This window comes from Fringilla coelebs, assembly GCF_963513975.1.
Source record: "Fringilla coelebs genome assembly, chromosome: 3".
Lineage (NCBI taxonomy): Eukaryota > Metazoa > Chordata > Aves > Passeriformes > Fringillidae > Fringilla > Fringilla coelebs.
The window spans coordinates 49391900-49417711 of NC_140030.1; the positions used below are offsets into that span (position 1 = coordinate 49391900).

General features: G+C 42.0%; 1 protein-coding gene across 1 annotated transcript; it reads left to right on the forward strand.

Annotated features, from left to right (window-relative positions):
- Nucleotides 1-2184: 2184 nt before the first annotated feature.
- On the forward strand, nt 2185-20927 carry NUS1 (NUS1 dehydrodolichyl diphosphate synthase subunit). Its single transcript, XM_084201937.1, has 5 exons — nt 2185-2719; nt 11251-11373; nt 13485-13637; nt 17701-17800; nt 18503-20927. The coding sequence occupies exons 1-5, from the start codon at nt 2338-2340 to the stop codon at nt 18591-18593; spliced, it is 849 nt and encodes a 282-aa protein (XP_084058063.1). The 5' UTR covers nt 2185-2337; the 3' UTR covers nt 18594-20927.
- The last annotated feature ends 4885 nt before the right edge of the window (nt 20928-25812 follow it).

Here is a 25812-nt window from a genome sequence, read left to right on the forward strand (position 1 = left end):
TTTTGAGAAATTGATTTCAGTTTTCCTGAAATATTTTCCTTTTTTGTTTATTTTCGACTATTTTAAATGACATTAGACTAAATTAGCTGAGCTGCAGGCTAAACACAGAAGGCTTATCTTCAGAGCAAGTGAAATAAACAGAAGAATCAGTGTCCTGGTTAATGAGATTTAATAGTAGTTCTGACATTAATTAATAGTGAGGAATGAAAACACTGGGGTCAAGTTGACCCGATTCTGTTATTGTAAACAAAAGAAGGGAGATTCTCAGGAAATAGATCCTGGCAAATATTAGGAGAAGATGAAGCGATGTGAAGCTTTTGTAAGAATTTATTTTGGTATCTGAATAGCTAATTAACTACAATATAGCTCAAGATACCATATGTATACTTTTAGGTTAGGTATACTTAAAGTACACACTGCAAGCGTCCCCCCTCACTGGTCAGAACTTTCCAGACTTTTATGCACATGCACACAAAAAATGACTAAATGCTATATAATTAATGCATTAACTCTGATATATGTACAAATTTTATCAAGCAGTTCCCAAAGTGCTTGAAAGCTAAACAAAACTGGATTAGTGAGACCACTAAAACCAATGACTTACAATCAATCACTTGTTAGTTCATGATCTCAGGTGATAACTGCTGAGTAATTACATCAGCAAATTACTTTTCAAAGCAAACAGTTTCTATTATTTTTTATCTCCCATTGGCATTCAGTAACTGAGTAATCACTCATCTCCACAGAGGCTGATTTGTCAGGTATCAGAGAGCAGCTATTTGGTTATGTCTCCTATGCAAATGTGATTGTCACATGTGTTTCTGAGGTCCCCAACACATTAAACTATGCAATTGGAATAGAGAGACCGGAGCTCATTTTTCTTTATGTTCCCTTATCATCAGATCTGCAGAGGGATCTGCACAGCTTAGATCAATGGGCTAAGGCCAGCTGTGAGAGATTGAACAAGGCCAAGTGGCACAGCCTGCCCTTGGGTGACAACAACCCCCTGCAGCACTCCAGGCTGGGGCAGAGGGGCTGGAAAGCTGCCCAGCAGGAAAGGACCTGGGCTTGCTGGTTAACAGCTGGCTGGGTAGGAGTCAGTGTGGGCCAGGTGGCCAAGAAGGCTGATGGCATCTGCTCTGCGTCAGCAATAGTGCTGCCAGCAGGACCAGGGCAGTGAGTGTCCCTTTGTACTCGGCACTGGTGAGGCTGTGCTCACTTTTGGCCCCCCACTACAAGAAAGACATTGAGGTGCTAGTGCCTGTCCGGAGAGGGGAAAAGGAGCTGATGAAGGGCCTAGAGGCTGACTCCTGTGAGGAACAGCTGTGGTTCTTTAGCCTGGAGGAGGCTCCAGGGGGACCTGATCACTCTCACAACTCCCTGAAAGGAAGAAGTAGCAAGATTTGGGTCAGTCTCAGTAAACTAGTGAAAACACCAGAGGAGATGGCCTCAAGCTGCACCAGGGAGGTTTAAACTGGTTATTATGAGAAATTTTTTCATGGAAAGCCTTGTCAAGCATTGGCACAGACTTCCCAGTGAAGTGGCGGAATCACCACCCTGGATGTGGTCAAAAGATGTGGATGTGGCACTCAAGACATGGTTAAACAGAGGACTTCGCAGTGAAAGCCTGGGAGCCGCGGCTTTTGTGGAGCACTGCGAATCAGAGTGCGCAGCCCGAGGCCGCTACCCGCGACTGCCGAGCCCGTTCTGCGGCACCCCCGGCGAGCATTCGCAGCGCGCTCTGAGGGTGAAACCTGTATGTCAATAAAGACACCCCCGAGGCCCGGCTGCTTCTGTGCTGCTCAGACGCTTTCTCCCTCCACCTCTGCTGCACACACCAGCGCGAACGAGGCGCGGCGGTGCCGGGAAGGGCAGAGGGAGGGATGGGTCCGTGAAGCAGCGAGGCGGTTGGGCAGAGCCCGGCCTGGGGCAGAGCCCGCCCCGCCCCCGCCCCGCCCCCGCCCCGGCACCGCAGGGCCATGGCCAGCAGCGGCCGCCAGGGGACGCGGCCCCGCCCCTCCAGCGGGGCGCGCCCGCCCCGAGCCGTTCCCAGCCCCGCCTCCCGCCCTCGCCCCGCCCACCCCGTCTCTCGCGGCCACGTCATTCGCGCTCCGCGGGCGGAAGCGACGTCATCCCGCCCGGCGGCCAACGGGCGGCTCGCGTGTGGCGGGTTGAGAGGTGAAAGATCAGGCGGGGCGGCGGGAAGATGGCGGCGCTGGCGGTTGCCGGGCGGGGGACGCGGGCTCCGTGAGGGGATGGCGCGGCGGGCTGCGCGCAGCGGCTGAGGCTCTCCCGCCGCTCCCCCGCGGGCCCTACGCGCTCCTGTCGGTCGGTCCCATGAGCGGGGCGGGCGGTCTGGCGTGGCGCGCGCTGCACGCGCTGCTGCGCGCCTTCCTCTGCCTGCAGCGCGCGCTGCTCGCGTGCCTGCGCGGCCGCGCGGCCGCCGCCGCCGCCACCTCCTGCGCGCTCCTGGCGCCCGCCGCCCGCGCGCTCGGGTTCCGCGAGGCGCGCGCGGCCTGGCGGCGGCGGGGCCCCGCTCGCGGCGGGGCGGCGCGCGGACGGCAGCGGTGGCGCGCGGACGGGCGCGCCCTGCGGAAGCTGCCGGTGCACGTGGGGCTGGTGGTGACCGAGGAGGAGCCGAGCTACGCGGACATGGCCAGCCTGGTCGTGTGGTGCATGGCCGTGGGCATCTCCTACGTCAGCGTCTACGACCATAACGGTGAGCGGCGGCCGGGGTGCCCCAAGTCCCAGCCCCGGGCGGTGCCCGCCCGCCCTGGGAGCGCCTCGTGGCGGGGAGCCAGAGGGCCGCGCTGTTCTGGGGTCCTCCCAAGTCCCGTCCAGCCTCTCTGCTGGCTGCTCCTTTCCCATCCGCTGGAGCTGCTTGGCCGCTGCAGAGCTTTTCCCCGGGGAGCCTGGGCAATGGCCCAGTTGTCCTTCTGGCCCTGCTCCCGTGTCGGGATGACCTGGTCCTGCCTGCTTTCTAGAGCCTTGTCCACAGCCTCGGGCTGACAGGAACTGCTGACATCTGAAAGTGTAGGGCAGGGACTGTTAGCAGGGAAGAGCTTTAGGCTACCTGCTCTTATGAGTGCTGTTTATTGAGTTGGGCCTGAACCAGAAGTGAATGAATGAAAGTAGCCTTCTATTTTCAAGTACTCCTATGGGAAGAGACAGGATGGACGAGTAGTTAAACGTAAGCATGTATGTTCCTGTGTGCTGTCTGTATTGTGAAGTTAAATTATGTGATCTGCATTTGGTCCTGCTTGGCATTTGAGTTAACTCTGAGTCAGTGCTTCTGGGAGCTCTGGTGTTTTTTCATATCTGCTGTGTGATTTTTACTTATTACTGAGTCTCAGGTGTAAAACTATTGAACTCTGCTTCTTGCAGGTATGTTCATTCCACGTCACTGACTATCATAAAGATAAGATCAGAGTTTGGGTTTCACATACTGCGAGGAAATTGTGGAACAAGTCTGACTTCCTCGTACCTATCCTTTCCTAGTGGGGAGCTAAAACCAGCCATACTCAAGATACTCTTAGTTGAAGCTTTCTGTCCAGCTGATCATTGAGAGATGATCTCTAACCTGTACTGGACAAGCTGTCAACTCAGAAGGAATAACAGTACATGGACTGTGTCCTGTTTCTGTCCTGCAGAGGAAAAAGCTTCATCCTGAGGATCCCTGTGCTCTTGCTGTCAGGCGTGAGACTGTAGGAGAGCAGGGTTTAACTTGTTTTGAGCCACTTCCAATGTCTGTTTAGAGGTGTCATGCAGTTTAGGTGAACTCTGTAGATTTCTGCCAGGTTAGAGGCACAGTTGTCTTCTAGTGCTCCTTCAGGAAATGCCCAACAGTGTATCCCACATAAGTAGGGGAAATCTTTTGTCATCAAGTGTGCAAAAGCATCTAAGGTATGCAGGCCTTTCCTTGAGCATAAGCATTTGTGATTTTTAACATTTTTTTGCTTTATGTTAAACCATCGCCATTTATAGTTTTGTTTCATGGTTGATCCTTCCTATGTGATAAAAGACTTGGAAGACTTTCACTAAATTACTCTAAGATCATTATGAGAAACTGGGCTTAATACTGGTCACTTAGCAGTTTAAACTGGCCATCTGTGCAGGGCTGTTGTGGAACTGGGTTATGTTGTATTTCAGAGGGAGAACGCTTCCTTGTTTGGAAGTCAGAGAATGATATAAAATATTTGCATAGCATCTCAAACACACAGAGAACATCACCTTCTGAAAAGTCATTTATATGTTGACAGTTTTTACTCCCAACTTGGGAAGCATTCAGCCAGGTGAAATCTGCAGAGCAAACAGTACTAAGGAGGAGAGTTTCCCTCATAGCTCGAAGAGAGACGTTTTTATTGTACAGGATCATTAACTTCAAATTTAAATAAGCTATGGGCAGTGTTGCCTAATATGTTATGTATGTGCTTAGTTCCTTTTTAGATTCCAGCACTGTGCTCCACAAATTATACGTATGAGAACTGAACTGAGGAGGAGATCAAGCTGAGAATCATGTTTCTTGGTCGTCTTGGTTTTCATCTTGCTTACTGTGCAACAGTGAGGAGGGAGAAGGCACCAGCCAATGCTTAGGTAGCCACTGTTGCTGAGTTCCTGATTCAAAGTAAGGAGCCAGAGCTGTAGCAGTGTCTGAAACATTAGTTTTTGAAAATCTACTACTGCTTCTCCAGCATGTATTGAAATTCAGTCAGATCTAAAATTGACTGTTAGAAGACTAAATATGATAACTAGAAATTATAGCTTTGTCCCCTGAAGAGCTGGCCTAATCTTGCAGAAGAATTTTTATTGCTAGCAGTTCAGAATAAGAAAAATCTTGGGTTATTTGCTGTGGTGTCCATTTTATTTCATTCAATCTAAAGTTACATATGCTAATTGTTTGCTTTTCTGTGTTGTGCTGTTATTTTTTATTTTGGTGTTGGGAATTTTTTCTTTAGTTTGGTTGTTTGTGTTGTTCTAAGTGCTGGTTATGTGATGAGTGTGGATTTAAATTTTTCATTCTAAAGTTACATGTTAAAGAGGTTTTGCTGTCACCTCTGAGATCTGATAATATAGCTATTATCTCATGATTTCAGTATCAAAGCATATTTTTTAGTAGCTTGTTCTTCTGTTGGTCCTCTGATACTAGAATATGCTACTTTAATTGCTAGTTTGCTTTCCAGTTTGTGGGAACAAAATGAAAGAAGGCAGAGCAACGAAAAAGTTTTAAATCTGTGGCTTTTGCCAAACTTCTGGGGTTGATGAGAATAGCCTGCCATTGCATATCATGTTCCACACAGGTGTTCAGTGGTTGTCCAGGATAGCAGCTGCAACTGCTTTGTGCACAGCTGAGCTTTTTAGACTGACTTCAGCTTCAGAGAGCGAGCTAGTAGTCATTCATACAGCTCCAGTGTATGCTTACTGCTGGTAATAGCACATATGCTGCCTTTCTTGTGCTAAGCTCCTTAGGGTGCCTTGATTGAGCATACAGCATTTCCAGATAGACTTGTCATTAAGTAGGATGTTGCAGCTGTTGCTAAATCTGGTGCTCAGTGGTGTTGGAGTCTGGAACCCTCAGCACTAACACTGATAATAGTGAAGGTGAATGACGTCAGGTATGACTTGCTCTTATCAGTAGCAGAGGGTGACCCTTAATTGCAGCGTGCACTTGTTTCCATCCACTCAGATGAGCTGTGCTTTTGGACTGCTGAGCTGCTTCTGGGGGTTTGTGTTCATACAAGTGTACCAACTATTGATTTGTCAAAGTCCCCACTGGTGCTGGCTGTGGTGGAGAAGGTAGACTAATTATGAGTGCTCTGAATCGGTGTTAGCTGTGGTGGGGTATACCTTAATTTGTTTCTTTTCCTTCACTGCATATCTGTAATACTGAGATTCTTTGATTGCAACAGGAAACCTTGTTTACAAGCTTGGTCTTCTATGGTTGCCTTCTCTGTAAGAAATAGTATGTCAGTTTCCTGCAGAAGGATTAAATTCAGTGTCCTTAACTGCCTTTTCTATAGGAGGAAAGGGAAGCATGAAGTTCTTTACAGAAGTGCTTCATAAGCTGTTTATTTTGTTTGTAGTAATAAATTTCTATATTTTTAACAAATTTGCTAAACAGAAGGTTGTTCAATGTCAAAATAGGTAGTTGCATTCCAGCTACCTATTTATTTTATAGCAAAATAGGTAGCTGCATTCCAGCTCACACTGTTTTGTTACAGCAGCTGCACCAGTAACTGTAAAGGCAGCTTGACTGGATTGTGCAGGGCTCAGAACTGAGACTTTCCTCAACATGTTTCCTCAACATGGAGACCACCCTGGGCCTCCAAACTGCCCCTGCTGTGTGGAAGCCCTTTCTCTCAATTTTCAATATTGTGCAGCATGACAAAGCCATAATAAACTTAATGCTACTGTGCACACCTGAGATAGATTATGCAAACTGAAGTTTCAAGCTTTTCGTCAAGAATTTTTCTGTTGACTTCTGTATTGCCAGTCATTTCTTGGTAGAAATCCAGCCATTCTTGTTGAGACCTTATCTGAGGAAATACTGCGGCTTTGTTGCAGTCAGAAGGCATTGATAATGCTTTCAGGTAATAGCACTTAAAATACCTTCTGGGGAGCAGAAGCCTTTTACTAGTGCTGTATACTTTAACTTCCTTTGGTAGTTGTTTTGCCATTTGGGAGAGCTTGATTGAGTGTTACTTCTGTGAAGCTTTCCTGCTATAGTTTAAGACACGTCTAGAGTGCTTTTTGGAAGCTTGCTGAATCTTGGCATTTGGGTACTTTGGACTCCTAGATAGATGATACAAGCTGAAGGTTTCTTAAAGCCCATAGTGTGACTGTATTGAGAATTTGGAGTTAATCATCCCGGGTATAGCTTTCTAGTGAACCGCTTTGCTTCTGACCACTTTTCTCTTAAAAACTCTGAAAGGATAGAGTATGCAAAAGAAATTATTTAATTAGCCCCAAAGTAGGCTTCTGGTCTGTCTTCTAGATTACTTGTAGTGTAGCTAATTTGTTTAATCCATAAAATTTTCTGGGTGTGCAGTGTGTTCGTTTCACTGGGCAAGATAAATATGTTGTGGTTTTATGTCACTGGAACACTTGTGAGATACCAGTATCACATGGTATCTGCTGTGGGCCTTCACCCACATGAAATTTCTCGTTCAACAATTGCATTTTGGTGTCGAGTTGAGAGGAGTTTTCAGACCATATTTATTAAAAGGGATAACACTAATCTGTAGAAGGTGATCTCCTCAAAGGAATGGGAAATATGAAAGAGTATCTTTTTTCTGAATTGCTGATGAGCCCCTGTTCTCTTAGTGCAGAATGTTCCTCCAAGACAAAACGTGGGAGAAATGGTCATCTATGAAGTTCGTGGTTCTGAGGCAAATTCTTTTTTGGTTGGTGCTGTCTTAAGTGGCCTTAATCTGACTGAAATTTAAGTGACTTTAGCTACATTCAAACTTGGATTACTTTTTTTCCTAGACTCTTGGAATAAAGGAGGTATTTGTAGCTTTCCATATCCTGTGAGGTCCAGCGTAATGGCCATGCTCTCCTCTGTTATCAACCAGCGTGATTCAACAGGATGTAGGCAAAAGTTGTTAATGTATTAAAATGGTTTCTTGCCTGTGCATTCTTTGAAGTGGTTTATTATTTGATGTTCTCCAAATGTTAATAACCGATAAAAATTACAGCTTTTGATTACTCTTTCCTTGTCAGCGCTGGAAAGGAGTTGAGAAAGCAAATAACTGAAATATTGTGGAGATGTGTTCTTTACTAGACTCTGCTTTGGTAAGGTGTTCCTTTGCAAGGAAGAGCTAACTGTTATTCTGTGTTTTACCAAATTGTGCTGCTTTAAATGCAGAGGAATTAAAAATGTTGAACTTTGAGATGCCATTAAGGCATTAACAAGTGGTGGCTGTGGTAATCTAGTCAGACAAACAAATGGTTGATAACACTTGGTGTTTCTCTGTGCCAGTTTTTCACTTCCAGTTCAAGATTCTTGTCACTTCTACAAGTGATGAATTTGCAGCCTCTTATTTACAAACTTCATTTGTCAATATCTAGCCCTAAAATACTGCACCACCGTGGTTGCAAGCAAAGGGGCATGGCTTGTAGTTGCTGTCAATCTGAGCAGAAGGTGTGTTCCCTGAAAAAGACCTTTGTAATGGAGGACTATTGCAGGAAGCTAAAACAGTTCTGGTTTGCCTCAGCTCTAATAGCAACAAATGACTGACAGCATGCTTGCAGCTTGCGTTGTAAAAACAAGTAGTATCCCTGAAAACAGCTCACAAGTTCTCAGTAGTTAAAGGAAACAAACCGGGACAGAATTTGATACTCTTTTGCATTGGAAATTTTAGTGTTTAAATACATATAATTCTCAGAAAACTTCACTTGTAGGAATATACACATTTGTACCAGCTTACAAAGGTTCCAGAGTTCTGACCAAACAAATGTTTCTGCTTTTCAAAACCAGAAAAATCTTCTGATGAAAAAAAATAGTGACAATTTCATGTTTGTGTTCCATATTAGAAATATGAGTCATGTTGCATTTTTTTTCATTTATCAGCAAACAGCTGTTGTATTGTCAAAATTTATTAGACCTTTGTCAAACTGTAGTTTTTTGTAATGTTAAAATTACATTATGGACTAGCTTTAATTTTGTGAACAAAATTGGAGGGTGGCAGTAAATCAAGAGTTCACTGCCTAGAAACACATAATTCTGTTACTGAGCTGGCCTACTCATGCACTTGTTTGCTATATTTGTCATGTTTAAATTAAGCAACAGCATCTCCCAGAACTAACTTGGGTACATTTACAAAGTTTTAAAAAAATGAGCCTTGTAGGTGAATGGGGTTTTGAGACACTGTAAGGGAAAGGAGAATAGAGCTGAGTCATGACCATGTAAAATTCTTGAAGTTGAATACGAATTTGGCCTGTGAATATTGCATTTGGCAGGACTGTGTTTGCAGTGATGTGCATTCATAAGTCTCTTGTGCATCTGACTGAGAGACAAACGTTGAAGGAGTATTCCCAAATGCTGCTGGTTTTTAATTAAGATCTGAGTTAGTCTGAATTTTTATTACCTTCTGTTGTGCTTCAGGATCTTCTCTTCAGGAAAACTGTGGATGCATCAAGGTTGATGGAACAGTGGGAATTTAGGTGTGGAGGCTTTTCCAAGGAAGGCATACTGCAGCTGCATGGTACAACTACAGTTGCTTCCTATTTGTTAAACTGCTATTCCAGGAGCTGTGAAGTTCCCAGGTTTGAAAACTGAGGGGGTGGGTGAGATAAACAGGCAGAATAGAAGGGTGGTGCTCAGATAAATCTTAAGAACACATTTATTTAGTAGGTCTTCTGTGTCTGTTAGTGTGTGTTAAGGACCTTCACCTCAGAGCTGGACCAATTCCAGTATATGATATCCAAGCAAACACCTTGGTCAGTTCTTCTACTTGTCCTCAATATCTTAATTTACTTTAGAGCTGGAGTATGGAGTTTTAAATTAGTTCTTCCAGTCTTTAGCAGGAATAGGCAAAAACCTTTCATGAGAAAGGATTTGGTATCATTAGTTTTGGGTGAGAAAGGGGAAGAAGAGCAGCAGCTTATTTCCCAGATTAGGAACCTTTCCTAATTACATCACATGTTTCTCTGGATATTGAACATACTTTTAGTTCTCATATCTAAAAGTATATGGAAGTCAAGTGACTCCTAAAGCAAGGAACATGCGGACTTGTCCAGATCTTCTTGCAGGATTAGCAATTGCAGTGGCTACACTGCTGCTGACTTTGGGACTAAGGAAGAGAATTTGTGTTAACCCCAGAACTAAACAGACCGAGCCAAGCAGAGTTGTATCAAACAGTTTTATTTAAAGCAGCATTTTCAATTTCTAGTATGTATAAGTATATGCTAGAAAGTGGGGGCACAAGAAGCCACAATTTAATTTCAGTTTAAACTTAACAGAAGTATTCTAACACACTTTTCTCTGTAGAGCTTTTTGCCTTACCACAACTTGCTTTTCTGTAAACGTGTGAAATCAATTATAAGCATCGCTAACACTTCTGTAATGAAATAGGAGTTTTTTACAGCAACTGTCTAGGATGAGAGGAAAAATAGATACTTTGCCACCTATTAAAACCTCTATTGAAGCCTGTAGAAAAGTTCTAATTCATTAGGCCTAAAGGCTAGCATATTAAATAAATGCATTGTATCACTTCATGTTGCAAACTACCTCCTAGTGTATTATGGTCTTGATCCAGTGCTTATATACTGTTTGACCAATGTGGGAATTCTTGTAGCAGTTCCAGATCCTATAGTCAGATTGTGGTGCTGAATCCTAAGCCTAATCATAAAATTGCATGTCTTACATTATTTTGCACTGTCTACATTGTAAGATTAGTGTGTGGGCATTTTTAGACTGGTCAGTGGAATTCTTTGACATAAGGTTTCTGAATGAAGTGCAGTAAAAACCCCTGAATACCCTGTGATAAAAGCATTATCCAGTTCCTGAGTGAATATGCCTAGCCATGCTTTTGGATTGTAAATATTTAAACTGTAACATTTAGTTTTTGCTGTGGCATTTAATTAGAAGTAGAGTTATGTTTCTCAAAAGCTAGAATTTATTTTAGTACAAGAACACAGGTATGTTTGAAGCAGGCTTTTGTGATTTCCCGCATTCTAAATGTGTCTGCCTTGAATATGTGAGTATAAAAAGGCCTTGGGGACTGCATGAACTCCTTGAAACATACAGCTTGTTAAATTCAGTTATTAGGAAATCTATGCTATTGGATGGCTTAAGAGTGGATACTTACTGAGACCTGAAATGCTGATTTAGTGGTGACTTGCTTTGTTAGCCTGCAGCCTTAGGGATGTGGCAGTAAGTGGTAGCAGACTTAAGCAGCATGGGCTTTAAAGAAATTTGGTGTTAATCTGACTTGGTTGTTCTTTGCTGATTATTGTTTTCTCTATTTCTAGCATGCTAAGGACAAGGAAATAAGTCTTAAGCTATCCCTTACGCAGTTCCAACTTGCTGCTTAAATCAGGCTGGTGAAAGAAGAACAAAAGCACATGAGTTGTCTTTCCAAGGTCACTCAAATTAGTCACGTGCAGTAGCATTTGCTTTAAGTTCTTACCCGCACTTGTGAACTCCAGTCTGAAACCAGTTCTGACTAATTTTTTCTTCTTGCCTAGTGTCAGATTTATTTTGTAACACCCTTTATAGGAGTTGGCTGATATGCAACTTTTTTTTTAAAGGTATTTTCAAGAGGAATAATTCAAGATTGATGGATGAAATTTTAAAACAGCAGCAAGAACTCTTGGGACTAGATTGCTCCAAGTACTCCGTGGAATTTGCAAATCACGACAAAACTGGTCAAGGTAAGATCAACTACAAGAGGGGCTTGGTATGCCTCTAAATAGCTGTATAACAATCATAAATCTGCTTTTACTTAAACACATTTCTTTGTACAGTGACCTTTTTGTTCATGTGTGTGCTTCCATTTTTCCAAACATACACCTCAAAGTGGGCAGTAGGAAGGGAAAGAGCAAGATTGCTGGTTGTCATGGCAAGGTATAATGCCATCAGGAAGGTAAAGGGCCCAAGTTAAAAAAATAAATTTGGTAATAATAGCTTTTGCACATACTTAGATGTGAAAAGCAGGAGTAGCTTTCAAGGTTGATGCTCCTTACACAGCAGTATCTTCTATAAGAACTCATTTCCTCATCTGCTACCTAAGACAAATGCTAGAAGTCTGTTCAAATATAATAAATCACAGGCACGTACTTGAATCAGGCCTTTGTCTTAAAGAGATGGGCTGATACAGCTCTTCTAACTACAACTCATAATAATAAAGTAGGTCTTGTAAAAAAATACCTAAACAACCCTTATGTTTTAAGATCATAGTTCAAAGACTTAGGAAAAGTCTGCACAAGTTGTGGTACATTTAGCTGTGTTGAAAATGTTGCTTGCAGGTTTTGCCTCCCCTATGAGAGCTGACTGAATACTAAAATCCTTTGTGCCAGTTTTCCAGTACAAAGTATAATATTGTAACATGAACTTGTCCTATAAACAACTTAGCCTAAGATGCTAGCATTTATATGGAAGAACTTAGGTTTCATGCTATTTTTTTTTTCCTTCCTGTGAAGGTTGAAATAACCAGCAGAAGATGGGGTAGACAGGCTATTAATGTCTTTAAACTCCAGCATACTTAGCTACACTTACCTAAGTTGGGATATTTATGTTCACACCAAACAAACTACTGAAAGACTTCTCAGACTTGCCAATGGGAAGAGTGCTTTTAAATCTCAGGAACCTTTTGTGCTGGAAACTGTGAAAAGCAGAGGTGTTTTCTGTTCTCTTTTTAAACTCTCATTCTTTTTTAGGAGGCTTCACAGATCAGATGCTTCATGTTTTCAACTGAACAAACTGACATCTTTGCAGTTTATTATTATCTGCAGTTTTTCACTTCCAAATAACAAAATTGCATGTATTGCAATTTAGGGATACTGTTAAATATTTTTTAATGTAGGACACCTGATGCAAATTTGTAAATCAAGCACTATTAAGGAACAATAATTTTCATTGTGGTGGCTTTGGATAGATGAACTGAGGGGTTTTAGGTGTTCTTATGAATCTTGACTGTGCTATGTGGTCCTTTGCAGTCAGGCTCTGCAATTTTAAGAAACGTATTTTTAAGTATCTGGTAATAACTATCCTAAGTTTGATATCAGCCTAAAATGTTGACACTTTGGTATTTAACCCACTTAACTTCAAGCCAATATAATGCACCATCTCTGGTCTTCAGCTTCCTTGGCAAGTTTACCTCTTAGGTACCTTACCATGAGAAGACTTTTGCCTGTCAGTAGTGTGCCTGTGCCTGTTAATAGTTAAGATAATTACTGTTGTGAAATGTCCTCTTAAGTCACAGACATAATTGCAGATGAGTATGTGAATTCTGAGCTATTATCTTGTTCTAAGCTTCAGTGTAGCCATCTTAGATCCTTACTGTAACTCTTGCATCAAGATGCTGTGATCAGATTGAGGGAGGCCCCCAAGCTTAATAATTATGTCACATGAATGTACACAGTAGCTGTTAAAAACATGTTCCTCTTCTAGGGTAGAAATTAGTGTTGGTTTGGTTTTTTGTTTTTTTTTTTTAAATTTCCCTAAACCCATTAAGTTACTATCCAGGCACCTTTCTTATCGTGCTTTGCCTGACAGCATAAGAACCAATACAAATTTCCTGGAAAACTACATTTGAAGACTGAATTAAGCCCCTTCTCACAAGACTTCTCAAAGTAGTTGTCTTAAGCTTGTTGTAGTAATACAGCAAATCCCACTTCTCTAAGAGATAGGTGAGCTGTATCTGTGACTAGTTGTAATACAGGAACTAAACTACAAGTTACATTCATCTGTATCTGTGACTTTCTAAAGCACATGCAAAATAATTATATTTCTGTTGCTTTTAAACTATGTTTTGTACTTTCAGTTTTAAATTGCCAATCTACATTGAAGGTGCTGTCTCCAGAAGATGGAAAAGCAGACATAGTCAAAGCTGCTCAGAACTTCTGTCACTTGGTAGCACAGCAGCAAAGAACACATTCAGACCTGGATGTGAATATGTTAGACAACTTATTAAGTAGTAAGTATAATATGGAGGGGAAAGAGTACTCAATTCATAACAATTTGGTTACTAGTGTATTCATTGGTTGGAATGTATGCATCTTGATGCTTAGTCTATCAGAGTAAGTTAAGATTATTGCTTTTAGGCTTCTGTTAAATATTTCTTTCTTGTTTATTGCCTTTTGAGCTGTTTTTTTAAGCAGAAAAATTCTTTAGCATAAATATTAAGCTAAATTGCAGGGTTCTGGCTTTTCAGAGTTTACAGCATCTATGGTATATTCTGCAGTGAGCTTTCTGAAAAAATTACTTTTGGGATTACCTAAAACTAGACTATTCTAATTTAGGTTAATTTCCTGCCAGTTGCAAGCTGCAAATATGGATGGGCAGAGTCTTTTCCAGATCTGGTTACAGCAATTAAAGCTGTTCTTGCTGCCTGACTACCATCCTGTATGCAAATGATAGAGCACTTGCTGTTCTCTTGCTGCTCTATAACCCACACTAGCTTAGTTGTCTTCATTACTAATTCATGCAGATTACTGACTCTGCACTGTGATGTGTGGCTACATGCAATAGCTATGAAAAGGGCAGGACTGCCCTAATATCACACCTGGGAGAAGAAGTTTAGAAGTAGCATCTGCTTTTCCCGTGGCACTATGGAGTGGTACTATGAGTTGCTCATCTTGCCTAGGTGATCCATGCATGTTAATTGCAGCTGTAATTAGCTCGTCAGGTTTCAGATTGTACACTTGAACTTGGATTCCTTTGGGCATGTTGTTGTAGTGTGGTTCCCATTAATTGGACTTAAAGAAGAAACCACTCTCTATTCTTGTGGGTGATCAGCTGAATTGTTCTTGCGGAAGGACTTCCATGGCAGCTTGGTCACTTAACTTCAAACTGAATTCCATCCTTGTTGTCAGCATCCTCCTATAATGGAGCTATTAAATGTATTTATTAAGGCACCTGAAGAAGAACTTAGGACATCTCTTCTGTTATACCCCAAAGGCAATTAAAGGAAATTAACAATCACTCCTTCAGAACAGTTACTAGTTTAATGGAGAACCAGTGACAGTTGTTACCTGTTGTGTGTATTTTGGCCAGTGATACTTAACTGGAGTTTTTCAAACTTGTTGGTGATCTTCTGTCTGGATATGTTAAAAGTATTAGGTCCAATCTTAAAAGGAGTGGATTTATTTTTGAAGTATTGCATGCTAGCTAAGCACAGAAAGAGAAATCTAATCTGTCAAAACTATGAACTTTGAAACATACTGCTTCATGTATGTGGCTAATAATTAAGGATAATATCTGTAACTGGTCCTGATTAATTTGTTTACTTAATGTTTGGGTTATTGTTGGAGGTGAAGTATTCTTTCATTACTTATTTAGCAGCAGCTTTTTAAACTTTGTTTTACTTGTAGGCAAATTTAGTTTGTGTGCATTTTTAATGGAACAGTATTAAAAGTACTCATCTGTGCATTACTGACTTGAGAGCATGTTCTGGAGAGCAATACTTGAGTAGTTATATTCTTAGAGTTTGCATTAATGGTGTCTTCTGTAAATCTTTGGGGTTTTACATTTTGGTTTAAATACCTGTTAATATAGTTTTTAAACTTTTTGTTCATGTTTAGGGTGCAGTTATTGAAGCCTAGTCCTAAAATGGTATGATTCTAGCTTGTCATGTGGCTTTTCTTGTTTTTAATTCAGCCATGCACTTAATTCTTACAGCTTGAGTTTTCTGCAGTGTAAGAGTAGTTTCTTCTGAGCAATGCCTCAGCTAACCCGCTTGTTTTCAGAAAAGTAGGTGCCAGCTGCATTTTAATATTGTCTCTGCTTGCTGTCTGTTTGCCTTCCAGCAAAGAACATGACTATCAATTAAGGCTACTCAAGTTGCCCTGTAAGATCTGTGTGGAAAAGGGTAGAGTTATCAGCTCTAAAATTCCTTCATGTTCCCCTTGCAGAACTCCTGACCTAGAAGGGATGTTGCCAGATTGCTATACTTTGAGTGTGCAAGTCTTTTGGCCTCTTTTGTTTTTTAAAGTTTGCTCCCAAATCCTTGTCTCTTGTGTGTGCTAAACTTGACTGCTGTAACACTATCAGCTCTGAGGGAGTTTCCACATGTAAATTATCTGTAGCACTGCTATGTTTAGGTAAAGAAATGGATGCAGACTGGAAAACACAGTACTGTGTTTTTTAGTAGGCTGTTGTGACAGTAATACTACAGTGTGCATTTTCATTTTCCTTCAGATAGGAACCAGAAGGAAATGTTAGCATTAACTGGGCTCTCTGAAGGTCTTTTCCTGTTTGAAAAGCCATTGCAGTGTTGAAGATCCTGCTGCTGTACCAGCTGAGGAGTACTCAGCTGCTGAATCAGCTGATGAGTAAAGCTGTCCACTTCCTCCAGAGTCCCCACTTCTAAGTATTCACTGCTTCCCTGCAAAGCTCTTTGATACTAACGGGCTAGTTTCTGAACACTAAAGTGGCTTTTGCTTTGCAATTCTTTTCTTAACTTTGAGATGAGATTTGGACTGTGGCACAAGACACCCCTATCTAAAAACTTCATCCTGTCTTAGAAATGCACGTGCTTAGGAAAAATAGCTTGTTTACCTCTGGTAAAAGGTATCATCACTATTGTGGTGATTCAGTGGGGAGGGAGGATGTGAACTTTTTTGAAAAATCTCCAGCTTCGGTTTCAAAACCTGGGTGGAGCAAAATCTGGCCTTAGTTTCCTTTTCTGTTACTCCCAAAGTTAAGTTCCTCTACAACTAATCTGAAAACTGTAAAAGGCTCTTGACTGCTTTTGTGTAGTGGGTTTTTTTTTTCATTTAAGCAAACAAGGAAAGAATTGAGAAATAACATCAGAAGTTTGGAGCAAGTAGGCTGTCTTGAACTTTACCTGCTAAAGGTAGTCATTACCCAGTATAAGCACTTTTGCACTTAACCTGCAGAATTGGTGGGTACTGGAAGAGGTACAACAAATTACCTGCAATAATCATGACTAATTGCAGCATTATAGCAAAATAGGGTTATGACTGCTGGAATGCTTTTCAGATGAGCTAGGTAGGTGCAAGAGGAGCAGTTTAGCTTCTTGGGTGCCATTGGGATGCTCTACTCTTTTTCACAAGTTGCTCTAATCAACTTGCTAGAATTAGCAGGGAAAGCTGGACTCAGACTGCTCATTGTAAGCCTATTTCCTGTCTGTCAATTATAGCCTGGAGTAGCTTAGGCACTGCAGAAGTATATGGAAGGGAGACGGAGGCAGTGATGTTTGGTCACTAATTGTCTTCAGCCTCAGAAGATGAGCAGGATGCTCTCATGAGAGAAGTGACTGGCTGGGGTTTTAAGGTAAGGGTAGTAAGAGTGTGGGCACTTAGTGGATGGAATTCATCAATATTATCTTGCACTGTCCTAGAATGGGTCAGGTTGTCCACATAGTAACGAAAAAGACACACTGCCCTGTTCTTCCTCACTCATCTAAGCAGAAAGATGCCAGCTGCAGCAGTATCTTTGAAATTTTATAGTAAGTTGGTTTTAAGATTTCTGTCTGGTCTCATACTGAGAAAGAGCCGAGTCATCTAACAAGTTGGGTTTTTTTTTTCCCTTGATGGTCTGTAGTACCAAGGTGTTCTTCAGTGAAACTTCCTTAAGCTTTTTTTTGGTGTCCTTTTTCTCTACTTGATTGCAGCTCCTCATAGTTAAGTAAGGACTAGAGTAGGTAGAGTCAGGGTACAGCATGTTCTTGTGCTACTAAAATCGAGTTTGCCAAGACAAAACTAGAACAAGCCAGATGAAACAGCATTGTTAGGGTTTGCTGTTACTCAAAACAATGTAACTGTTCCTGTACTTTACATAGAAAGTCTTTGAAAACTACCAGCTGGGCCTGCAGTGGCTGCCTAAGCTTTTGCTCAGTTGGTCATTCAGGTGTTGCAAGACCAGTCTGTCCTCTCAGGCTTTTAATTGTTAACTTGTCCTTGGGACCTTCATTTAAAAAAAAGTGCATTTAGTGAAAAAGCAGATGCCTTAGGGTTTAGAACTAAAAAAAATCCTGTGATGAATTTAATAAAACCTAGTGTAACTTGTTATTACAGGTACACATGGATTTCCTGATCCTGATTTAGTCTTGAAGTTTGGTCCTGTGGACAGCACATTAGGATTCCTTCCATGGCACATCAGACTGACAGAAATCATGTGAGTTGCTTATAAATGTTGTAAAACACACTGGAATGAAAAATAGCTAGCTACGCAAGTCTTTATGTCATAACTTATGGAACTGGCCAAAAGAGGAAATCCAGCTAATCAAGTGTCCGGAGATTGATTTGAGGATATTTTAAAATTATTAGCTAACACCTGTCAAACATTCATTGCTGGTTTTTTAGCCCTGACAAGCAACAGCATGCCTCAGGTTTAAGGAACAACTTCTGTCACCACCTAGTGTGTGGTCCAGTCCCATTTGACAGTGTTCCTTATATCAGTGTTGATTTTCTGTGGCTTATAGGTTCCTAACAGGGAAACTAAGGATCCAAGGGAGATGGAATAATACAAGAAGATAGCACCTATGGGTTGCTTTTCAGTTTTAGCAGTAACTGAACTAACTAAATCCAAGCTGAACTTCTTAAATCCAAGCACATTTGTAGTGCACTGAAAGGTGTGGGCACACTGTGCCACTCCAGCTTTTCATTGATTTGAAGGGCCCTGTGTACTCTAATGGGAGGCTTTGGTTTAGAGGGTGACTGGTTTAGTTGCCAGAGTTGAGTGACAATAACCATGTTGAGAATAACTTCACAAGGTTACTCAGACAGCAGTTTGCTTTTAGTGATGTTCCTGAGTGGCTGTATGAATAGCGTGGTGTTCATAAAAGCTTATTTTAATGCTTCTAACTTGCTTTCTCAGTTCTTTGCCTTCCCACCTAAACATCAGCTATGAAGACTTTTTCTCCGCCCTCCATCACTATGCAGCCTGTGAGCAACGGTGGGGAAAGTGACTTCAGGCTGAGAGCATGGAGTCAAGCTTTCTGTGGGAAGGAACTGATGTCTGTTTACAAGCACCTGCTACCCATAAGTCTGGTTCATAGCCCTTTCTTAATTTATCAAAAAAATTCAATAAAGTGTCTTACCTTTCTAGAGAGTCTGTGTGAATGCGTGAGAATCTGTGGGGAGGGGAATTCACAGATTTCCTGTTTGCAAAAGACAGTTCTATAAACAAAGCTGAATTGCCCTCACTTTGACATTCAAGTGTCAAAATGAATGTGTAAGAATTAAGTGTTGTGAAATCTACAGGAGAATGTAAATAGGAGTCCATGCCCTGAAGATCCTTAAAACCAAGAAGGAACTCCCATCTTTGTTTCTTACTTCTTCATGGTCAGGCATTTCAGAGCTAATGGTTTATCTTCAGATGTATTTACTATGTAATATGTGAATTCTAGAGAAGTTGGTTTTGTTAACTGAAAATAGAGACTGCAGCTTGTCTGGGATGACTAAGCCAGCTGTAGGTGTTAAGTTCTAGAAATACTGAGAAGATTCCATAAAAAGGGGTGGATGCTTCTGTGGTAAGTGGATTAGGCAGTCTGTGTTGCAGTATCCAGTTTGTTTTTTTTTTTTTTAAGTGGTGGAATGAAAGTATTCCTACCATCCTGAGTGAATGCAACATCTCAGCATGAGGTCAGTTTTCCATTGGGAATAAGCATAAACAGTACTATGTATTGTTTGTATACCTGTTCTCCCCATAACATGCTCACTCAAGGCAGCAAGCAGGAAGAGGCTGGCATCATTTGCTGAAAGGTTTGAAAAAGGTCGGTGTCAACTTCCATGGCTAAATGTAATTTGCTGCTTGTACTTGTGTGCCCAGCAAGGGAGTCTGCTTAAGCCTTTTTTTATTTTTATTTGTTCTGAACTGAGCATTAGAAGTTTGAATGGAACAAAGCGGACAAAGAAGGAAGATGAAGTGAAGCTGCCCTACGGTATTTCAGCACTGAGATAACTAAGTAGAGATATTGGCTAAATGGTCTTCATCGTGGAATGGCTTGTTGGAGTTACATTCCTGTTTGGGAAGTAGTTCAAAATTACAAGTTTATTGCTGCACTTGGACAAAGCAGTATCTTTAGATCTGTATTACTGAAGTCAAACATTGATACTGCAGCCTTCTGCCCTGCAGGCTGCAGAACTGTTGAATGCTTCATTCTGGAAGTGTTTCCTGTTTCCCCCTCCCCTGACTCTTCAAACTGAGCCTGGCTTGATCTCCTTTGGGATAGCCATGTCACTAGAAGAGAAAACAACTGTTTTTAAAAGGGAATTGCCAGATTTTAAAAGAATGTCTGCCTCATTGTGAAATGGTGTATTTTAACTTGTTGCTTGATGTAATGTTATAAAGCAGATTGCATAGACTCTTAGCTGTGATTTTTTTGTCATCATAAGGTTAGATTGCAGTTACAGGAAGACCTGTGGTCACTTCATCTCAGAAAATTGCAAGGGATATTCAGTAAATTAACTAAGGGTTTTGACATAAAATAGCTTTCCGTAGGAGCTGGAATATTTTGATTACACGCTGTCAGCTGGTCTCTTTTGTGTGCCAGGTCCTGTATTGCAGAGAAGGTGAACAGTTGTGCAATGTTTCCTGGGCCCTGTCATTGACATGGGCACATTTTCTCACTGAGTGTTAAGTTCAACTTTTTTGTGGGGAGTGGGTAGCCTGTTGAAGGGTATCTGGAGTATTGACATTCATCTGTAACATTAATTTTGTTTCATTAAAATGCAAGGTTGTGTTTATGTTCCAATATGTGTTACTGTGTCACTGAAGCAGTTCTGGTGCTGGCAGTAATGGGAAAAGCTTAGTTTAGCCCTCAAAAATAATGTATTTTTTATATTTGTATCAAGCTGCCAAAGAATACTTCTCATACCTGAGTTCCCTCAGTCCTCAAACTTCTTCATATCTCAGCTAAAAAGATTTGTTTAATACTGGAGACAGATCTCAAGGCCTAGAATTTGTCTACAGAGGGTTGCTTAATAAAACTAAAATGATTAGTTCAGCTGCAGTTGATTCAACTTAAATCTCTTCTGATGGCCAGTTTAATTGTGAATTAAGTGTTCCTCCTGGAATTAATGTAGTTGAACTAATCCATGTTATTGCTTAGTTGGGATTATTTTATTGTCCCTGTGTGGGCAATCTTCAGTGAGGTGTGCCAAAAGCACTGTGCATATCCACGACTTGATCTCTGAATGTACGTCCTTGCCCTTATGCCTCTGCCCGGCTTGTTCTGTGTGAAGGTCTGTGCTGTGACATGTTTGGGTACCTGTACATAATGTGTAAAATGAGTTTTTATGGTTAGGGAATTGATTTATTGAACTTTATTATTGAAAGCTGAATCTGTAAAACAATAAATCAATAAAAGACTATAATCTTTCTATGGGCTATGGTTGATACATGAATACTTTTGGAAGTTCAGCTGGGGTGCTGTAGCCCAATTCATGTTACTACCATCACTCTGGGGATGTAGAGAACTTCAAATGTTGTATTCTCTTGTGCTCTTCTTTAATTTCTTTATGGAGTGTAAGAACTGGGCAAATTTTTCATCTACCACTTCCAACTTCTTAGATGCTTTTATGAAAACTTTCATAGTAAAGCATTTACTATAAAGATATTTCTTTGATAGTCCTGGGAACTTGCTGAACTTGTTCCTGGGTACTAAAAAGCTTGCTTCCTCTGCCTGCTGCTGAGTCAGTCCTGGGCCATGGGCTGTGCTGTGCCTCCTGCCAGCCCTGTTGTGGAGCAGGGTGAAGTGAGGGCGTGGTGTGGAAGAAGCCTCTGAAATCTGAGTGATTTCCATGCTGAGAAAGAAAGGGGAAGCTTGTGTTAAGGTGAGTTTTGAAAATGCACTGGGAATCAAGCTGACCTTGAGCCAGGCTACAACAAAGGCCAGCAGTCTCCCAGGTTGTGTTAGGAGCGGTGTTGCTGGCATGTCAGGGGTGATGATCTTTTCCCCAAGAAGAGACAGATTTTAATGAACCTAGGCCACCCAAAGGCTGTGATGATAGGAAGTAGAGCGTCTGTTGTGCAAAGAGACATTGAGAGTTGGAACTGCTCAACTAGGAAGATGCTGAGGAGGAACCTTATCAACACACAAATGCATGGTGGAAGGGGGAGAAAACCCAGCCAGGCTCTTCCTGTGCTGCTTAGTGGCAGGCTGAGATGCAGTGGGCATAAATTCAAATACAGGAGAATGTTGAAATGTCAGAAGAACCTTTTCCTATGAGGGTGCTCAGACAGTGGAGCAGGTTGCCCCTAGAGGTTGTAGAGTCTCCTTTAAAACCAGTATGTGTGCATGGGGATGAGTGTAGGACTAGATCACCTCCAGAGATGCTTTCCAACCTCAGCTGGAGTGGCTGGGCTGTTCTACCTCAGCTGGTTTTTTGATAGTCAGCAATGGAAGCTTGCTGCAGTTAATTTGGCATTTCAATAGCAAAGAACATTAGAACTTTCTGGATGGCAGAAAATTCTTCAATTGCACAAGTGTGAGAGCTCCCCTTCCCAGTAACTGCTTCCCATTAACAAATTATTCATGTTTCTGTATATTTCCTCTTTTTTCTTTCAGTGATGCCTGGTATATGATCTGGTAAAGGAGCTAGATGAGATTCTGAAATAGTTGCTTTACATTAGGGAATTTGGGGACATGGACAATAATCCAGCTGTTACAGAAAATAGGCCTACAAAGCAGTTCTTGAAATTATAGTGCTTTTTGGGAGTTCTTGTATGAACATGCGCTAAGCAACTGTACAGCATAGCATGCTGCACTGAGCTGAAGATTGGTAAGTGAGTAAAAGGTAAAGTAAAGGTCATTCTTTATAGAAGAGAGTACGGTCTTAAACATTTGCACATCTGTAAGCGCTTCCTAAAATACTGCACAAAAATGACAGGAAAATAGAACCTGCTGGTTTGATTTCCTATTTATTTCATTAATTCAGCTTTTATGTGAAATCATAACTGCCCTGAATAGTCCCATATGTTTAAGACAATGACATCTTTTTGTCTTTGCTGTTGAAGTAATGTTTCACTATTATTCGTTATTTGCTGCTTGTGAGAGACAGGTATACCTATAAAGTCAGGGTAGGTGCAGACAGTTTTGGTCTTTGCTGATCCCAAGGTACCTGCCTTGCAGGTAGGCTTAGTCCTGCATGGCTGGACTGTGCTGCCCAGCCCGTGCTTGTGCAGGAGGAGCTCAGAGGGCATGGGACAGGTGCTCTGCTTCTTGCTGGCTTCCATGCCGTCATCTTCCCCGAGGGCACAGCCCCCGCTCAGTCACCTGCTTCTTGGAAAGATGTTCTCTTTTTGCTGCTCCCAAGCACTTAATGCAGCTCAGGGGTGAGGAAGGGACTGGAGAATAAGGCTGAGCTGTTGCCCATCCTATGCAGAACCTTCTAGCCAGTGTTGCTGTGAAGGTTACTATTTGTCCATTTTTCAGCACACCATGGGTGAGTGTAAACAACTCCTTACTGTCTTCTATGAGCTAAGCTACTTTGATAAGCTTGAAATGTTCAAGTAAATAAATCAAAGGCCATGCTTTAAAGCCCACAACTTTTTTTCCCTCAGATCTTCCAAATTAAAAGGGAGAGAGACTTGCAAGCCCTTCCTCTGCTGTATGTTTGTCTGTGTTAAATGATGTGAGACCTCCTTGAATTCCATTGAATCACTGCTGAGAGCTGTAGGATTATTCCCTAATTGCATCCTAAACAACTTTTTTAGATGATAAATAATATCATGTATTATACAGAAGCACGCCTCAACCTAAACTTTGAAGTGCTTCACAAATTAATGTTTAATGAAACTGTTCGCCTGGAGGTTTTTGCTGTACTATGTAACTGGCTGAATACACACAAGCCAGGGCTCTTTCATCTCCCTGACAAGCCTTACTGCTTTAATATAGCATATTTTCTCCAACTGTGTGCAGTCAGTTCTCAGTTTTCTACACATCTCCCTGGCTACAAAAATACTACCTTGTCCCCCCAAAAAGCCCACACCTAGCAGGAGACCCTAATGGATGGATTATATAGAAAACACGCTTTTAGGGAAATGTTTATTGGAACAAAATATGACTCATCAGTGGTTTTGTAATACAGGTAATGGTGGTGAACTATGCTATGTTATTGTATAGTGAGGGTGCTGGTTGACAGCTGGCTAAACATGAAGCAGCAATGTGCCCAGCTGGCCAAGAAGGCCAGTGGCTCCCTGGCTTGTGCCAAAGATAGTCTGACCAGCAAGACCAGGGGAGTGATTGTCACCCTGTATTCAGCACCTCAGATCCTGTGCTCAGTTCTGGGCCCCTCACTATAGGAAAGACCTTGAGATGCTGGAGTGAGTCCAGAGAAGGGCAATGAAGCTGCTGAAGGGTCTGGAGCACAAGTCCTGTGAGGAGCAGCTGAGGGAGCTGGGGTGGTTTAGCCTGGAGGAAAGAAGGCTCAGGGATGCTTTATGTCTCCCTGCAGAAAGCAGGCTGTAGCTAGGTGGGGATTAGTCTCTTCTCCCAGGTAACTGTGATAGGACAAGAGGATATAGCCTCAAGTGCTGCCAGTGGAGATTCAGACTGGACATCAGAAGAAATTTCCTCCCAGAAATGGTGGTTAAGCATTGGAATGGGCTGCCCAGAGAGGTGATGGAGTCACCATCCCTGAGAGTGTTCATGAAATGATTGAATATTGCCCTTAATGCTGTGGTCTAGTTGACAAGGTGGTGATCAGTCAAAGGTTGAACTTGATCTCAGAGGTCATTTCCAACCTCAGTGGTTCTGTGAATATTAGAAGCCCAGTAGCTACAAACTGAAACAAGACATTTGTCTTACAACCTGGCTGCAGGTGTTTGTTGTGATTTTAATGGAAAATTTCTCTCTGAGTCAGCTATCAAAGTTAAAAGCTTCCCGTTATGCTTTATATTCTATAATTCTGCAAAAGTTGCCACTTTGTTGGTAGGGTGCCTAGTATGTTTTTGCAAGCACAAAGGTGTCTGAAAATGGAATTTCTGAGGGGCTCTCTCTCTAAATCTGTCAGTGCAAGGATGTGTTTGTTAAATTGATATAATGAGTCATTCTGCAATTTGCAATATTTTAAGTTGACATCCAAATAAAATCTCTTTTTAGAGTGACAGAGGAGTCACACAGTTGGAATTGGAACCCTGGGAGAAGATACTGGCATTATGAAAATAACAATGTCTTACAGAATTAAGTGCTGTGGTGGTCCTGATTCTTGCCAGTACAGTGACACTGAAAGAAAACAGAGTAAGATGGTGATGAGAATTACAGAATAGCAGGAAAATTTTGCTCAGGAGGCAGGTGACTGGAGATCCCCTAGTCCAACTTGGGTTTCCATTTTTCATGGTTCTTTTCCAGCACGTCATCCCTGCTAAGTCTCTTGCAGAGCTGGGCTGCTGTAATTCAGTACCCTGAACTGGCAGCTTTAAGGTGTGAAGGAAAACTTGGGAAGGTTTCAGAAACGAGTCCAAGTGTTTTGCCTTAGACACTGTCAGATACTTCAGGGTTGCCTGTCCAGGGCTGTCTGTCTCTGCCCAGACACGCACAGGGTGGTTCTGTTGCAGGCTGAGCTTCAAAGGACGAGTCTGGACTCTTTGGGTTTTGGTCTTCAGATTTGTTTATTATTTCTTATCTACAGAATTTTCTCTCTGCCCAGCCGGGATCTGACCAGCAAGGCCGCCAAAGGCACTCTGACCGCCCACGGGGTGGCCGTGTCTTTTTATAGTAAAAACTACGTATAGCATATTTACCTTTTATTCCCAATACCTTTCACCCTTATTAACAAATGCACCTTCATCATGAACCAATCCACAAGTGCCAACATCACACAGAAGATGGATAACAAGAAGAAGAAAGAAGAACCACGAGACAGGCCCTGATTCCTCCATCTTGTCTCCATAATCCCCTTGTATCAAAGCCCTAAAATCTATATTTAACCCTGTAAATATATCATTCTGGCACCATTCAAACCCAAGTGACTCCCATGTCCTCATACACAGGTGGCACATCCCTAGAAGGGTCAAAGTCAAGCCACCAGGTGCTTTTGGCAACATTCCAGGACCTCCGAGCCCCCCAAGGGTTCTCTTGGTAGCTCTGGACATCCGGAGTGATGTGCTGAGTTCCCACAGTTGCAGAGAAAACATCAGGGTCTGGGAAGCTGCCCTGGAGAAGGCCCTGGCAGTCTCATTCC

Coding starts and splice junctions, on each gene's coding strand:
- NUS1 (XM_084201937.1), top strand. CDS start 2,338: ATGAGCGGGGCGGGCGGTCTGGCGTGGCGCGCGCTGCACGCGCTGCTG. Junction 2,720..11,250: donor CAGCGTCTACGACCATAACG/GTGAGCGGCGGC, acceptor TTTTTTTTAAAG/GTATTTTCAAGAGGAATAAT. Junction 13,638..17,700: donor GTTAGACAACTTATTAAGTA/GTAAGTATAATA, acceptor TTGTTATTACAG/GTACACATGGATTTCCTGAT.